Raw genomic sequence first — 18,408 nt, forward strand, 5'->3', positions numbered from 1 at the left:
TCCAGCACATCCTTCCTGAGGATTAGTTACCAGAACTGGATGGCATACTCCAGATCTTGCCAAAACAGAGTTTTATAAAGTGGCAGGATTATAGTTTTATCTCTTGAGAAAATCCCCTTTATACATTCTAATATTTGGCTAGCTTTGCTTGCTGCTGCTTGGCATTGCATGCCGAGTCTGTCATCTACTAGGACCCCCAGATCTTTTTCCTTCCTTACATTCTCTGAAAGATTCTCCCTCTAGTGTGTAACTTATGCTCATAATTTTGCAATACTTTACATTTTTCAACATTAAACATTATTTGCCATCTTGTATTTGCCCACCCCCTTATTTTATTGAGGCCTTCTTGTAAGGTTTCTTTACCCTGCAGTGAAGATATTGCCCTGCTTAGCTTCGTATCATCAGCAAACCCTGAGATTGAACTATTTATATCAAATTCTTTACCATTTATAGATAAATTAAACAGATATAGTCCCAGAACAGAGCCTTGTGGTATCGCGCTTACAAATAGACATGTGCAATTTGTTTTGGTCCGAATATAAATTCTGACAGATTTTATTTTTTTTTCAGAGATTTGAATGTATCTGAATCTCTGAATGAAATAATAACGAATTTTGTTGAAATTCGTTTAATTTCATTTCGTATATTCGTTTTCTAACGAATTCCAAATTTTCAAAACTATTTGAATTCGCATAGGTCAAAAAATGATTGACTGATTGGAATTCTGTGTAAAGAATAGCTGGTCGTTAAGGAATGGGTTGGGAAGCTGACCTCTGGCTCTGCCCCCACCCCAAAGTACCTTGTCCCCATGTTGCTGGGGACAAGAGCCTCTTCTCCACAACCCTGGGCAGTGGTTGTGGGAGTCTGTGAGTGGGGGGCTTATCGTAATCTGGAAGCCACAGATCCCACCCTCATGTGAATGAGTATGGCGTACATAGTACCTCTACGTACCCACCAAAAAAGTGAAAGTAAAACACACTACAGTACACAAGTTTTTGACAATTCCTTTATTAAAAAAGAAAAAATGTCCCCCCGGTATAGATCCATCGTCAAATACGACACCTGCCAGACCCAAAAAAAGAAAAAAAAATACCTCCGTTCTCGTCGAAGGCTCCCGCCGGTCTGTCTAACATTTCTTACATAACTAAGGGGCAGAGTCACACGATTGCCATCGGTTGGCCCCACCCCTTTAGTTAGTTAAAAAATGTCAGAACCGGGGAGCTGGCAATGAGACCAGAGGTTTTTCTCTTTTTTTTCGTGTGCGCCGGGCATCGTGATTGTGTGACCTAACATGTCACACTTTTAAAGTTGTGTGCGCTCATGGAATGGCAACAAACGACGGTACTTTAAATTATCCATGTGTGACGCTTTAAAAGCTTTTGCAGGTTACCAGTTTAGAGTTACAGAGAAGGTCTGGTGCTAGAATTCTTGCTCTTGCTTTGGCAATCACGGTGATACCTCACGTGTGTTGCAATCACTGTTTACATATGCGTGCGGGACCAACGTGTGCGTTTGCCGCTGTGTGTGAGCACAGGGTGATGGGGGAGCTTTAAATTTTATTTATTTTGTTTTATTTTATTTTTACAGTTTTTTTTGTTTTTTTTTTAAGTGAAGAATGTCCAGGATTAGCAAAACACTGGACATATTTGCAATCCATTAGCAGGATCGCCCGCCGTGGTTGCCACGGGTGACAGTACATGGTGAAAAGTCACTGAATTGCAGGATTAGTATAAGTGACCACCCCCTCGCTAGTTGTTGCAGCTGGGTAAGTGGGTAGCAATGGTTTGCTCCCGCTGGTTGCTATGGGCAATGGCGCTCACTATTTTAACACCCCCAGGGTTCAATTCCTCAATACTGGTTGAACAACACAGTTCCCCGGCTTGCTTCCTTGGTTGCTAGGGGCAATGGCTGGCAGTCACACGTGATCAGGTGATCTCGGATGAGGCCCCAAATGTAGCGGTACCCCCCGTAGGGGCTGCTGAAAGTTGTGGCCCACCTGTCCCCCTGCCCAGCCCAGCATTCACTTGCCAGGCGCTTTTGAGACAATGAACAGGGGATAGGAATTTATGGGATGCCCAGTAGAACAAGCAATTGGTTGATTATATATCAATCAGTTGGGACAACTATATACAATTGGCTACTCCAGTCTCTTCCAGCACATCTCTTGCTTGCAGACTGTTACCCTCACTATCCTGCACAACACTTCACTCCAGGCACAGCTAGCACATGGTTAGGCCCAACTCTGACTCAGTCAGGCCTCAGCAACTGCCTTTTGCAGGCAGGGACTGCGGGTCGCTTTAATGTAGCAAGAATTGGAAATAGAGCTAGCTGTCCTATGGTGGACTAGTGCTCCCAGTAAGTCCTCTTAAGGCCCTGCCAGCCCTCCTGGCTGCAGCTGCCCGACCTCACTGCCCATGACATTGCAATCCTCACTGGCTCCACACCCAGCTCTGACTGTTTCCTCTTCGTCCTCTCCCCAGCTCTCCCGATAGCACATGTCACTCACCAGCCCTCATGAGCTCTTGAAGGGATTCGTCCTTCACCCAAGTCCCAGGCCCAAGGTCAACCCCCCTCCAGACTGGGGAGCTCCCTCAAAGGCCCTGACAGCCTGGTACTCCATCCTCAGTTCTTCCACCTGACAACTCCTCCCCAGCTGGGCTGACTCCAGGTATTTCAAGGAGGCCTGCCCCCTAGTTGGGGATTGATCAGTGCTCCTTGAGACACCCCAGACAGCTCCACTTCTCTTCCCTGCCTCTCTTCTAGAATCCTCTAGAAGGAAAAGGGAGGTGACATTGGAGTGATGCTGTCTGTGAGTCATAGCTGCTACTCTGAGCGACTCTCAGCCTACACAGATCAAAAGAAACAGACCTAGCTTCCAGCTAGGCCTGCCTAAATTTACCTGCACTCACCAAAAAATCTTACCTCTAGCACCTACCTATGTAGAGGGTGCTATATAAGTTTTTTAAGTGTAACTCCTGACAAAAAAAATATTTAGGGAAGGCTTGACACCCCTGCAACATTTGTTTTGATGTCTGTGCGCCTATTCAGAAGATTTCACCTCACTTTCTGTCCCTATGGCAATTTAATTTTGAAAATTTTGGGTTGTCATGGAAACAAAGATTGGTGCTAAATCTTCAGTTTAGGCACCTTTTTCCTATGATAACTCTTCAGGAGTGAATTTACCTTCATAGGGGTAGATAGGGGTAGATTTCCTCTCACTTCCTGTTATCTCTCTCTGTAAGTATGAGTCATTTGTAAGTTGGATGTCTGTAACTGACTACACTGGATAATAACTTTATTTAATATGTTTCTAAAGTACTCCCATTTTTTCTCAGTGTTCAATGTTTCTAGGATTTGGTCCCATTTAATATCTTGTAGTGCACAGAAAAGTTGGCTCTTTTGAAATCCAGTGTTCTTGTACTACCCTTGTGCTTCGTTTTCCTATGAGTTATGTTGAATGTGATTATGCTATGATCACTGGTTCCCAAGTTGTCCCACATTTCCACGTCTGCGTTCTAGCAATATATTTCTAGTCGAGGCATCTATCAACTGGCATGTGAAGTTGTCCTGTAGGACATTTAGGAAATGACAAGCCTTTGATGAGTGAGCTGTTCCTTCTGCCCAGTCAATATCTGGATAGTTAAAGTCCCCTATTTTGATAACATTGCCCTGCTTTGCTGCCATTTCTAACTGTGATGGGAGATCCAACTCCTCCTCATCCTTCAGGTTAGGGGGCCTGTAACATACCCTAATACTGAGTTCCCATTTGTTCCTTTACTTTGAAGCTCCACCCACAGGGACTCCACCTGCTCCCTTGCCCCATTTGCAATGTCATCCCGCATATATCAGTCTTGATGTATAGGCGCATCACTCCCCCTCTCCTACCCTCCCTGTCCCTCTGATACAAGGAATAACCTTGGATAGTTGCCACCCACTCATGTGAGCTGTGAAACCAAGTTTTTGATATTCCCACTAAGTCAAAATCCTGCTCGTACATCAGCAACCCCAGTTCATCCATTTTGTTAGCTAATGTATCAATTATCATTCTTTTATAGGTTACCAGAGACAGCTGCTGTTTAAAAGTGTGAACGGTTCTTACAGCGTCTTCCATGGCTACCAGCCCAGTACATGGTGCGTATGAACTTCTGGTAAAGTGACCCTGCCACCACAAGATCACTTTTACTGGACGGGTTACCTGTAAAAGAAATGTTTATATACTTACCTTTCCGGGAGCTTGTGTATTGAAAAGCCATGTTTCTATGGTCCCTAGCTGCTCCAAGCATTCGAAGTTGAATACTTGCTGCCCTCTCCAACTCGTATGTCCTGTAGTGACGTTCAGCCAATGGGAGGGTCTAAGTATTCAACACACTCAAAAGTGTAGAGTAATTGCAGTGGGAGAACTGAGAAGCAGTGGAATTTCAATATACAGCTCACTGGAATTGTAAATATATACATGTGTACAGTTGGACTGTTGGTTAAAAGTGAACCTGAGGTGACAGGGTGACTATAAAGGGATTGTAAATGCTTTTTTTTAAAAATAACAAACAGGTTTATACTTACGTGCTCTGTGCAGGTCCCCCGCCGGAGCTTCTGGCTACATCTCTCCCGCGTGTGCCCCCTTTAGGGATGAGCTTCGAGTTCGAGTCGAACTCATGTTCGACTCGAACATCAGCTGTTCGCCAGTTTGCCGAACAGCGAACAATTTAGGGTGTTCGCGGCAAATTCGAAAGCGTGGAACACCCTTTAAAAGTCTATGGGAGAAATCAAAAGTGCTAATTTTAAAGACTTATTTGCATGGTATTGTCATAAAAAGTGTTTGGGGACCAGGGTCCTGCCCCAGGGGACATGGATCGATGCAAAAAAAGTTTTAAAAACGGCAGTTTTTTTGGGAGCAGTGATTTTAATAATGCTTAAAGTGAAACAATAAAAGTGTAATATTCCTTTAAATTTCATACCTGGGGGGTGTCTATAGTATGCCTGTAAAGGGGCGCATGTTTCCTGTGTTTAGAACAGTCTGACAGCAAAATGACATTTCAAAGGAAAAAAAGTCATTTAAAACTACCCACGGCTATTAATGAATTGTCAGTCCGACAATACACCTAAGAGTTCATTGATAAAAAGCCATGGGAACCCCCGAACCAAAATTTAAAAAAAAATGGCGTGGGGGTCCCCCTAAATTCCATACCAGGCCCTTCAGGTCTGGTATGGATTTTAAGGGGAACCCCACGCCAAAATTTAAAAAAAAATTGAGCATTAAAAAAATGTAAGCATTATTAAAATCACTGCTCCTGAAAAAACAGCCCTTTTTAAAACTTTTTTTTGCATTGATCCATGTCCCCTGGGGCAGGACCCAGGTCCCCAAACACTTTTTATGACAATAACTTGCATATAAGCCTTTAAAATTAGCACTTTTGATTATTCATGTTTGAGTCCCATAGACTTTAGCGGTGTTCGCGTGTTCAAACGAATTTTTTGCCTGTTCGCATGTTCTGGTGCAAACCGAACAGGAGGGTGTTCGGCTCATCCCTAGCCCCCATAGAAATCCGCTTTCTGTGGGGACTCTCATGTAGGCTCACTCCCGAACTCCCATCTGTAGATAGAGACAGCAGGACTCGGCCCCACCCCCACATCACTGTCTTTGATTGACAGCAGTGGGAGCTACTGGCTCCTGCTGCCTCAGCAAAGCCTTTGAGACCAGGAGATAGGGGGAGAGAAGAGCCGCAGAGGTGCACAGCACTGGAACGAATGAGGCCTCAGGTACGTAAAAGGGGAGTGAGGAAGGACACTGATGCCTAAACTTTTTTCACCTTAATGCAAGCAATGCAAATTAAGGTAAATAATGTTTATGCTCTATAACCATTTTACGACATAATGAAGTTTTAACCTGATTGTGGGAGCTATGAAAATGGTTGTGAGAATTTTTCATTACCAACTAGATATGTGCACACTGAAATATTTTGTTTGGGAATTTCGTTTTCGTCCGAAAAAAAAATGTATTTCGTTACTCCCGAAATTCGTTTTTATTTAGTTCGTTTTTCGTTAAAAATTGCATTTGTCCGAAAATCCTAAATAATTAAGGTCAATTAAGGTAAGATCGATTAAGGTAAGATCTGTCATTGAAGGCTTATGGTGTCTGTCGAATGTTTTTCTGCTTTGTCGAATCTTCGTCATTCATGTTGAATGTATATAGTTCAAACAGAAAATGGACTGATGATAGTGATCACTGATCAGACAGGTAACAAGATAGGGTATATAGAATCTCAATCTATAATAATAAATCCCCCCCCCCCTACAACACGGGCAGCCTCTGAGGCTATAACAACACTAGCAACACTAGTATCACTATCAAGTTCACAACACTAACACAATAGCAGCAGATTATTATGAAAAAGTTAAGTTGTACTGTAGCTTGCTTCACTATTGTTCTGCTGCTGTGCTTATGCTTAATTGCTAAATAATTCAGGTTCTCTGACAAACGGACCAGCTAAGATTGACTGTCTTCTGAAATGATTCAGTGTGTGTGTCTCTCTCTGCTAGCAAATCGTAAGTGAAAGTAGGCTGTACGTGTGTACTTAGTTCTAGCTATTTTACTGCTCCTCCTCTTTGATTACAATCGGCCAATAACATTCATCATTATCATTATTTTTATTTTACTTCCCACACCCAATTCCAGCAGCGATCTTTTCTCTCTATGTCGAATCTTTTCTCTCTATGTCGAATAATCTTGGACTAATAGAGTTAAGGTTAGGCACATTCAACCACAGGTTCGATGGACACAGATTGTTATTGTCAGCATCATGTTGAATCTCCTATCTATATAGAACTGTTGTCACAACGAAAACTAAAATAAAGCATTTGTTTATGTCGGATCTTTCCTTTTTCGGATTCTGCACTTTCATTATCATTTGTTAAAATGATAACGAAAATACCTGAAATTCGGACGAAAACGAATGCACATGTCTATTACCGACACACAAAGACTTAGGTTTGCTTGGACCAGATGAAGAGGTGGGTCTTTTGAATGCTTGTCTGGAAAAAAGAAACTGTTAGTGCAAAAACCAAAAAGTTTTGCAAACAGTACACATCTGTTTTGTATTTACACAAGACCATTACCTTAAAAACATCTAAGTCCCTTTATAAAAGCGGTAATAATGCCGGAAAAGGTACTTATGGAGCACTTGTTAAGCTTGCATATCTAGTACTTGCTGTTGGCACTTGTGTGTATGAACCTTTAACCTGGTATCCCGCTATCACATTTTGCAGGCTCACTGCCTACACATTGAAGTCATTTGTTCATGCTCAAGAGCTCATCTACATCCAGGAGAAGCATATTGATGATGCTGTGAGATGGCTGAGCCAGCTGCAAAGGAGCAATGGCTGCTTTAAAATAGTTGGATCCATTTTTCAGGATTACTTAATGGTAAACACATATATACACTTCTTTTTATAACGCTAAGCACTGATAAATTACCCTATAATTTTTTTTAGTTCATTCAAAAACTGCAATATTCATCCGAATATTCTGTTGTCTTTAAAGAAATACATTAGTAATGGGGTATATGGCGCAATAAGTGTTGTGTGTACATAAATGTCTATGCAGAACAGCAAAAGTTTCATAGAGTCCAATTGGAGCGTTAAGGGTGACTTTCCACTGATCTCAATGCTCCAGATGCAGCAATTCTGAAGAGACTGAAGTACCTCTAGGCAAACAGATAAGAAGAACAGCAGGGCACAATCTGAGTGTAGCGCATTAACAGATTTATTGTGGTGAAAAGATAAATAGCAACTCACATTGTGGCAGTTAAAGTCAGGCTCATCACATAGTAAGGGCTTCCACTAACACCAACAGGGAACCTCAGACCAGGATAGAAAAACTGGATGGATATACTGTACCTGCAGAACAAAGGGAACACACTGGGGGGTATCAAACTAAGTGCAGCGTTAAATGTACTGGGAAACACTAGTAAATTAGCAATTCACAAGGGAAGAAGAAATTGTGCGTTTTGTATGTAATCCATGAGCTGTTGGCTCATACATCTGACAGTTGTGAAAGAGGCTTGGGCGGCCTTAAAATGCATAGCTCTGCTCCCTGACATCCCAATGACATCTCTTCCAGTCTGATCTACATCCCACAAGAAGCCCTCCCCCCCATCTTGTTGGTTTCCACTTCCTCGTCTAAGCTGACGTCCGGACTTTCCAGACTGTAAGTTGTAGGAAGAGGCTCCCTATCCCAGATGTATGAGCTGACCGCTCATGGATTACATACAAAAAGTACCATTTCTTCTTCCTATTTACTAATGTTTCTCAGTACATTTAATGCTGCACTTAGTTTGGTGCCCCCCAGTGTGTTCTCTTGGTCCTGCAGGTGTATCCATCCAGTTTTTTTGGTCTGAGGTTCTCTGTTGTGAGATGGTGCATTGGAAGCCCTTGCTATGTGATGAGCCTGACTTTAACCATCATAATTTGAATTGCCATTTGTCTTTTCACCACAATAAATATGTTAATATACTACACTCAGATTGCAACCTGCTATTCTTATCTGTCTTTAAAAACCTGTCATGAGAGCGCTATATAGGCTACCTCTGCTCAACTCTAAAAATATTAGTTGCTTGGCTCTAGTGCTATTTTAGTGGCTCCATAGGAATAGGTGGTTACCATAGAGGTTGGTAGCACCAGTAGTAAAGTTCTTAGTATGGTAATAGGGTACTGAACTCTGTATAGTAGAATAAAAGGAAAAAACAGGTTTTGGATTGAGTTGCTCGCAAAACAGACAGCGTCAGATGTAGTTATTTTCATATTAGGTTCATGCACGCTAATGTGTAAGTATAACACTTATGGGCATCAGGTATTATCTCTCTTCCTGACAATGCCTTTGTCAGCTTTTCTGTCTGGAAGATAGGCCCCATCTATATTCAGGCATCATTCAGAGTTTGCAACCTAGGCTAAGCTGCTGGCTCAGAGATGTCCTGGGCCGAATGGCTCAGTTAATACTTTCTTTTTTTTTTCCGGGGATTTGAAGTATCTGCAGTTTTTAGGCTGAGGTTGTTTTCTATGGGTTCTACTGACCCCTCCCCACTCACTGAAAGAACAGTCTAGTCAGGAGCAGAACACTGTCTGAAAACACACTGCTCTTGCTGTATGCAACAGCTGTACCAATGGGTGGTGACTGGGAGATAGGAGCCTGGATCCTTCCTTTAATAGACTGATGATATTGGACCCACTGCATACTTTTCTCAAGTCTAGGCATAGATAGTTTTAGATAGATGTAGAACCCTCTTCCAGTTAGGCTGGTGGGCTAAATTTTGTTTTTGGCTTTACTGTAATCAGTGGAGTAATGATCTACTGTTTTTGTCTGGTCAGGGTCTCCTAAACTGGGTGTTTGATTCCTTCCACCTGCTTCTGCAGGAAGCTTACAGAATATAGGGCAAGGAGAGTCAAATGACCAGTATGAATATTTATTGTGCCCCAACCAACCCCTGGAAGGAGGCATCCAGAAGGTGGCTTGGGAGGTGATAAATGTTCGGGAGGCCTTTCCAAAGTGTTGTTTACTCTTCAGAGAGGATTCCAGTTCTCATGTGGTTGCTGCCCTTGGGAGGAATTGCAGTCTGGGTCTCAGCTGGAGCTGAGGGCCTGGAGAAGATTACCAGTGGATTTTTGCTACAGGGCAAGGTCCTAAAGTCCTGGTCTGGAGCAGGATCTTTTGTCTCCCACACTGGGGAACTAGTACTACCTTTGGATGCTGGGTGGCCGACAGCTCTTGGGATATTGTGATCTGATAAATGAATGTAGTGTGTGCCTGCTCCTGTTATTATTTTTTATTAAGAAGCTTGCCCCCCATTGAATGCTATTATTGTTTTGACATATCCTGTGAACCTAAACCCCTCTCCTGTTCAAGTTCTTCAGAAATAAAAATAAAAAAACATCACCTAGTCTGAGCCATTATTGTTGGTATGCGTGAGACTGTGTTTGTGACAGGTGGCTTCTGTACTAGCTGGGGGATCTGGGCATAATCTCAACAGCCCCTCCAGGGGTGAGCGCTACATAATAAAAAATACTATTTTTGAAACATTATATTCTTTCTGCATATTGTAATAAGACAAAAATGTTGACTAACAGATATGATTTAAAGCTCTCATGGACATGCAGTAGCAAAATGTAGTATATTCAAAGCCAAACTCCAAAATCCACCCTTTACTGTGTTAAAAAAAAAAAAAATCAAAGTGCAATACTTTTCGGACTCTGATAACTGCCCCACTCTAGGGGGGGTTATGAACAAACACTTGGGCTAGTGTCTTCATGCAGCTTGGGCTCACCGTGTAAGACCATATACAGTGGCATTCATATGTTCTAACATTAAGGTGTGCATACTTAGATTTATTAATATTTAGGTGTAGGCAGGGTGCAGTAAGGTGGAAAGGGGGAAACTGGAATTGGGATTCATCAAAGCAGACATATTACAAGGCAACTAAAGGAACCACTTTGGCTGGGCAAGATAGACAGTGGAGTTCCTTTTTGTTGAATGTTTTATAAGCTGTTGTATTATCAGTAACTACATTTAAGTGTTTACATTTTGTTTTCTTTGTCTTTTCAGAAAGGGGGTGAGGATGAAGTGACACTTACAGCGTACATAACAATAACCCTTCTGGAACATAGGAAAGTGTTCAGTGTGAGTTCTATTGTGGAGAGCCATTTCTTTGTTGCTATTAATGAGTTTGTTATCCAGTGATCACATTATTATAGCAGAACTAAAGTCTAACTTTAAACAAAAAACATTGCAAAGATATGCAATGTCTCTTCTTTAATAAAATAAGCCTACCTGCCTGCTTGTAGGCTTCTTTAAAGTGTATGCTGAGCCTTTCATGTACAGTTCAGTATACACTCCAGAACAGTGCCTGTGTTCCGGGCTGACTGAACGCCTGCATATATGCTGGTGTTATGTCATCCCATGCTGGCCATGGAAGATGACCAAAGACCAGCACATGGAAGAAGCTAGGGACAAGGTGTCATCATTGACGATGGAGTTCACGGCATTGGACAGTGTGCGCTTAGGTATAAATTCTATTCTAAAAAAAAAACATGCATGCAGTTTCACAGGATGAATAGCATTGCAATTTTTTTCTTTAAACTAGACCCCTAAATGTTTTGCTTAAGATACACTTCAAAGATATTGTAGACTAATATATGTTTAAAGTCTAACTCCAGCCAAATTCAGTGTATAGCAGAGGATAGTTTTAGAATCTCAGCCAGGTTTACATTGTTGTGTGTGGAGAGATTTCTTTTCATTTCCTGCTATTTTTCTTATTGTGGAGAAGGGTTGGAATATCTGTACATGAGTGAGATTCTCCCTCCACATTCCGACTTGGTGACACCGAGCATGTCAGAGTTTGACAGGATGTCACTGGGATAAAAAATAAATTGATGTTTTTTATTTAGGCTCAGTTGCTTTGTGTTACTAAATACACCTGTATATTTGCTGTACATCATAATTATGTCACAGGAGGATTGTGCTGCATTGCATTGTGCACACTACTGTAGAGTGTGTTGGGGTGCCATTAACAATGAACTAGAGGTCGACCGGTATGGGTTTCTCTCTGGCCGATGCCGATATTTAGAAATCGCGGCGTCTGATGGCCGATATATGATGCCGATTTTTTTGGGCCGATATGTTAGGCCGATTTTTTTTTTTTTTTTCCCTTCATCTCATAAAATCTAACAGTTAGACCCTTTTTAACACTGGAGCATTCTCCAGGCGCTTTTGGCCTCAAAATAGCGCCTGCAAAATGGCTCCCCTGCAGTCTCAGTGTGAAAGCCTGAATGCTTTCACACTAGGCGATGCGCTGGCAGGATGTTAAAAAAAAAAAGTCCTGCAAGCAGCATCTTTGGAGTGGTGTATACCACTGCTCCACCACTCCTGCCCATTGAAATGAATGCGCACCGCTGCCGAAGCGCCTGCAAAGTGATTCGGCAGCAGCGCTTCATGGGCGCATTTCATCGGCCACTAGCTGGGTTATAAGCGCCCCGCTAGCAGCTGAATAGCGCCACTAAAATGATGGTAAAGCGCCGCTAAAACTAGCAGCGTTTTACCGTCAACGCCTGCCCGCTTCAGTGTGACAACAACCTTAATAAGTGATACAGAAAATTTCTTACATTTAAACATTTATTAAACAAAACAAACCTTCAATCAGTTCACTTGTATGTATAATTTAGATTAAAAAAGAAAAAACTATATCTTAAATATTAAATACACAAAAACAGGTAATCAAGACTTTTGGACGAAAAAAAATGGCCTAACTTTACTGTTTTTTAGTTTTTTTTAAATTCATTAGTGTATTTTTTCCAAAAAAATAGCATTTGAAAGACCGCTGCGCAAATAGCGTGTGACATAAAATATTGCAACAACCGCTATTTTATTCCCTAGGGTCTCTGCTAAAAAAAAATCTATATTTTATTTTATTTCAGTTATTTATATAGCGCCGTCAATTTACGCAGCGCTTTACATATACATTGTACATTCACATCAGTCCCTACCCTCAAGGAGCTTACAATCTAAGGTCCCTAACTCACATTCATACATACTAGGGACAATTTAGACAGGATCCAATTAACCTATCAGCATGTCTTTGGAGTGTGGGAGGAAACCAGAGTACCCGGAGGAAGCCCACGCAGGCACAGGGAGAACATGCAAACTCCAGGCAGGTAGTGTCGTGGTTGGGATTCAAACCAGCGACCCTTCTTACTGCTAGGCAAAAGTGCTACCCACTACACCACTGTGCTGCCCTTATATAATTTTTGGGGGTTCTAAGTGATTTTCTAGCAGAAAATACAGGATTTTTACTTGTAAGCAACAAGTGTCAGAAAAGATTTAGTCTTTAAATGGTTAAACTGAGACCTCCAACACACAGTTTAGTTCATTGATAAGTAGAAACATTGGGGTTGATTTACTAAAACTGGAGCACTCACAATATGGTGCAGCTGTGCATGGTAGCCAATCAGCTTTTAACTTCAGCTTGTTCAATTAAGCTTTGGCAATCAAACCTGGAAGCTGATTGGTTTCTATGCAGAGCTGCACCAGATTTTGCACTCTCCAGGTTTAGTAAATCAACCCCATTGCATCTCTTCTTGGTTCTTTTATCAGACTTGGCAGGCTGCCCAGAGAGGACAAACAAGTCGCTCCACAGAAGACTTCAGGCAACTTGCATTGACTTCTATTACAGAAGTCATTTGCAAGTTGCGCTGAAGTTATAATCAGCCTTTTTTATCAGCGCAATCGGCCGATGCCGATTAATTAAAAAACGCCAAATACTAATAACGGCTGCAAAACAAACAGTGGCCAAGGCATGGAAATCTCCTACATTGGTACTAGCAGAAACAATTCACAGAATGAATAATACAATGTCCCATGCTAAGATGGTAGCCATCGATCAAAATCAAATTCCAAAATTTGAAAAACTTTGGCATCCTTGGATAAAACAACAGTTCCTGTCAAATTTCAATGACTCTGTCCTGTTGCCATGGTAACAGATTAAATGACTTACAGAGACACCCATTCTAAGGCTTCAAAGAGAACTAAAAAGAATAATAAACTGATGAGCGGGACAACCTTGTGGACCATACCTCTACCTTTCAACCCTTTTTCTTCTTTCTCTTTCCTTTTCTCCACCTTACGATTAAAGCTCATTACCAGAACTTATTTGACCTATATACACTCTACTTGTAAACAATATGTATAGTAGGTATAAATCATTTAAATACCTACAAAAGTAACTAAGGAAATGATATATATCTTTAATTTAGGTTTACGTGAACCCAATGTTTAATATTTGAAATTTCATGATATTTACCTATATAAACCCTACTGTAAAACAATGAGCTTACTTTATAGATCCTTGTAAACTTACTTTATGTATATTTATGTATCTTTATAACATTGTATACTCAATAAACTTCTTTTGACAAGGAAAAAACGCCAAATATCGGCCGCTAGATCGGTCAACCTCTACAATGAACCACACCACATCATTTATAAAGGCATGTGCTGATATTTTTCTTGGTAATACAGGTTCAAATGTGTGGCTTAACATGCGTTTCTGCAGTACATAGGTGTGAATGGGCCCTCATACTGTGATTTATTTACAGAACATGCTGGTAGATAAAGCACTGAAATGTTTAAAGGATTCAGTTGAAATGGTAAACTGTACGTACACCCAGGCTCTGATGGCCTATGCCTTTACCTTATCGGGAGATGGGGACCTGCGAAAACTGATGCTGGAGAGCCTAGAAAAAAGTGCTGAAAAAACAGGTAATCCCATAAGTTATATTTGTAATCTTAAAGAGTAAGTTCATACTAAGGTCCTGTTCCAGTTATAGGTGTGACCTAGTGGATCATGTCATACGATGGACTCCTTGATTCCTAGGGATTCCTGCAATAAAATCTCCCGTGCAGCTCCTGGTTGTGTTTGACAACCTAGGGGTTTTTCAGTAAAAACTATGCAGATCTGGAACCTTAAGAGCAGAGATTTCACCTCTGGATTCCCTTAGTAATGTAAGGGTGGCCATACATTCAACAATTTTCTTGTAGAACTTTCCATTGGATTTACCAAAACCATATAATAGGAGGTCAAACCTAAACATTTTCAATTTGTATGCAATCAGGCAGGCCCTTGCACTACATACTTGAAGGTAAATCTAAAGAAAATTGAATAAGAAAGTTGTATGGTGTATGGCCAGCTTAAGACATGAGCTTTTAAAACTCTCTAGTGAAAGACCAAAATGCCAGTTTAATGACCCTTTAAAGTGGAACTTTACTCTCTCAATCAACATTGGCTATTTTTTATCCTTATGCTGCTAGCATTAGTACAGAGATAGAAGAGTATAACATGTACTTGTTTTAGACCTTTTTTTTTTTTTTCTTACATTTTTCGGTTACTTCCTGGTTTCCATGCCTAGGCAAATTATGTCATACATTACAGGAGTCTTCAGGAGGAAAGGAGGAGGGGCTTTCTCAGCTAAACATACCCTCCTGTCTGTGTGCCTGAGCTAAGGGCAGATGGATTTCAGGAAGTGAATGATACATGAATCATCTGCCCTCATTTAAGATGGCCATGGCCAGAAATGCTAGGGGGTGTATTTACATTCTTAAAGGGTTTCATTACATACTGTAAATGTAGAGAGTCTATTTGCCTTGGAGTCAACAAAGTTAATGATAACAGTGTTCCATACCGTGCAATTAGGCATGACAGGGTAATTAGACAGTACGATATAGCATCTGAAGTATCGCATGGTTTGTATGCAAGTTATACCTAGAATGCGATGAGCAGGTGTTTCATGTGCATGCAATTGATGCACAATTTTTACAAAAGATGGGGGGTGGGGGGTCATAGAGTATCTGGGATGATTACTCAAAACCAAGAATAATAGATCCCTAAAAGGAAAGGAAAGGGGATAGATTAGTAGCAAAGTAGGAAAGTGGCTTTCATTCCAAGGGAATTCAACTTGAAAATGGACAATCGAAAAAGAGAAGTGGGGGGAGGGTAGGTAGTGTTTTTCAAATCGATTTCTCAACAAAAAAAAAGCATGGGGACATTGATGAATGGGTGTGTTTGCTTTGAATATTAAAAATAAATTAAATAGCATATGTGGTTTGTGGTGCTCAGATCTGGCCTTCAAAAAGATGAAATAGAGAGTTCCTTGCAAGGCAAACACCTACCTATCCTGCTACCAAACCCTGCTCTGTTGAAAAGAGAAGTGCATTTGACACTTCTGTTAGGCCCTGTTGGAGCAAACCACAGAGCCCATGTCCCTACAGTACATAGTGGTGACGCATGGGGGACAGCAGTGGAAGCACCAACAGTGTATAACCGTGGGCCATCGTCCTAAACACCTACAGGTGTTGTGGATAGTGTACTAAAGATCTTAGACCAAGCTTCTCTTTGCAACACATTGGAGTTTGGTAACATTGACAGCAGGAAAGGTAATTGTTTACTTCACTAGGGAATCTATATTTTATTTTTAAATAGAAGTTGCTTTCAATAAAAAAAAATTATTTCAAATTCTTTAGGATTTTATAAAAAGTAAGTACTTAACAAAAAGGCAGAAATAAAATGTTCCAACAATAGAAAGAACATACAGCATAGGTGCGTAGACACAGCAAAGTTGCCAATTTCACAACAATAATTTGGACCAAAAGAAATGTGGAAACTGACCAAGTAGGGGTGAAAATACACAGCAATGAGTATAATGCTTATCAAATGTAGCTAGCTATCCCATTAGCCATTAGGGAAGAGGCAAGATAGAATTCAAGACTCTTCTTGGGGGGAGGGGTGTACAAGAGAGGGCAAAGAAGTGGAAAAAAGCAGGGAGGGGTCAGAAGCCCCTGGTGGAAGCCTTTGACCCAGTACCACCACATAGCAGAGGTAGATGTTTAGTATCAGAGCCCTGAAGACACTAGTGATCAGCCAAGGACATCAGCGCATGGTACCCAGGAGAAAATGTAAGATCAAATCAGCAGAACCAGATTTTTTTTTAACACTTCCTCCTTCCCATTTGCCGAAGCTACAATTTATTCCATAAAGGCAGTCTCAATCTTACACAACCAGAGGCTGATTGGATTTTTTTCAGTAAAGGGGGACACACGCCTTGGCTACATTTAGCAGGTTTATCAACAGGGAATGCTTATGACATTTTGTTGAGAGTGGGGCGAGATGTAGAAGGAAGGCTATTGGTCACTCCCCATATTGACATCCATTAACTTGAAAGATAGGTCCCCACCTGCTTCAGAATGTGTGTAGTACTGGACAGCCCCAAAACATGTGACATATAGCCTTCTTGTTACTGACTTCGACAACATCTTGGAGACTGATAACCTATGTTGGAGAGGGGTCGACGATGATCACAGCTGCTGAAAGTCCATTAGGGGAGGCAAAGATCCATTCCTCCAGATTCTGGTCAGAAAGTGATGTTGAACTTGTAATGCCCTTCAGAATGGAAGCAAGGGATCCACCATCAGTAAACCAGTAAACCAGGTTACCAAAGTAAATCTTCAAATTCCTGTGTCAGAAGTTTCTGTTTGTGTTTAAACATGAGGCATGTGGCATGGCACTGCACATGTTATTGCATGTCCTCTGTCTAGAGTCTAAGAACTAACCCTTCCTTTGAAGAGATTACATATACCATGATCCCTGGGTCTCTCAGTCTAGTGCTCTGCAAGTGAAAGCTAAATAAAATTATTAATCTCCAGAAAACACTGTACATCTGATTGTTATCCTGATTCACAGTAAGTTTTTTGTCACTGACTTGGCACAATTATGCAGATCAGGAAAGTCAGATAAATATCCATAATGACATACTTCAGTTCAGTGACTCTAACGTTTTGAAGTAAGAGGATTAGTATGAGCGCCAGGCAACCAGCAATGGCATCATACATTTTTCTTTCATGACTAACAATGCATGTGATTACAATAATGCAATTCTGGCACGTTTGTATTTTTTTAAAACAATATAAGTGAAACCTTTTTTGATATGTGGCCTACTTAGATGACCTTATGATGTCTACCACAAAGTTTCTTGGTTTATTTCTTCTTTTTGAGTGTGCTGCGTGCTTGTTTTTCTCAGCTGGAACCAAATACTGGGGATCAGATAGCAGTGGTCATGGAGGTGTGGCGATATCGGCCTATGTTCTCCTCGCTATACTATCAGATGACACCACTTCCCATAAAGATATTGAGGAGGCATCAAGCATTGTCAGCTGGATGATGAAAAAGCAGAGACCCCAGGGTGGATTCTACTCAACCCAGGTTATATACCTTTTACTGCTGTAATATTCTGTGCTAACTGTTACGTACACTCATTGCCTGGACAGTGGATTTTTTTTTTTTAATGTGTAGCACAGGCATGCAAACTGTTGAATTAACAATTTTTCTTTGCTTCCAACTAAAACTAGAAAAGGTACAATTTCTGGGGAAATTGTGAAAGTGTTCTTGCCTCTACAACTGGAGTGGGCGGAGTAACTGGGTGGGGTGGAGTGGCTTGAGTAACTGTGAAAAGTGTTAAAAAGCTTAATATTTTAAAAAGTATAAATAGTAGTAAAAAAGTTCCATCATTCGCTGAAAGAGCTGAACATTTTTTTCAAAAGTAATTTTTTTTTTCAAAAATGAATTTTTTTTCTTCAAAAATGATTTTTTTTTTCAAAAGTAATTTTTTTTTTCAAAGGTAATTTTTTTTTTTTCAAAAATAATTTTTTTTTCGAAATTATTATTTTTTTTAAAGTAATTTTTTTTTCAAAAACATTTTTTTTTTTCAAAAATATTTTTTTTTTTTCAAAAATGATTTTTTTTTTTTCAAAAATTATTTTTTTACTTTTTTCAAAAATTATTTTTTTTTTTCAAAAATATTTTTTTTTTTACATGGGGC

General features: G+C 40.6%; 1 protein-coding gene across 1 annotated transcript in view; it reads left to right on the plus strand.

Moving 5' to 3' along the window:
• LOC141105857 (alpha-2-macroglobulin-like protein 1) overlaps positions 1-18,408 on the plus strand; it is a 295,295-nt gene that overhangs the window by 220,651 nt on the left and 56,236 nt on the right. The window contains exons 25-29 of the mRNA XM_073596002.1: positions 4,056-4,131; positions 7,264-7,420; positions 10,592-10,666; positions 14,137-14,299; positions 17,611-17,792. Of these exons, the coding sequence (XP_073452103.1) occupies positions 4,056-4,131; positions 7,264-7,420; positions 10,592-10,666; positions 14,137-14,299; positions 17,611-17,792 (653 nt within the window). The remainder of the gene's footprint in view (positions 1-4,055; positions 4,132-7,263; positions 7,421-10,591; positions 10,667-14,136; positions 14,300-17,610; positions 17,793-18,408) is intronic.

The sequence above is a fragment of the Aquarana catesbeiana genome, linkage group LG08 (assembly GCF_042186555.1).
Source record: "Aquarana catesbeiana isolate 2022-GZ linkage group LG08, ASM4218655v1, whole genome shotgun sequence".
Lineage (NCBI taxonomy): Eukaryota > Metazoa > Chordata > Amphibia > Anura > Ranidae > Aquarana > Aquarana catesbeiana.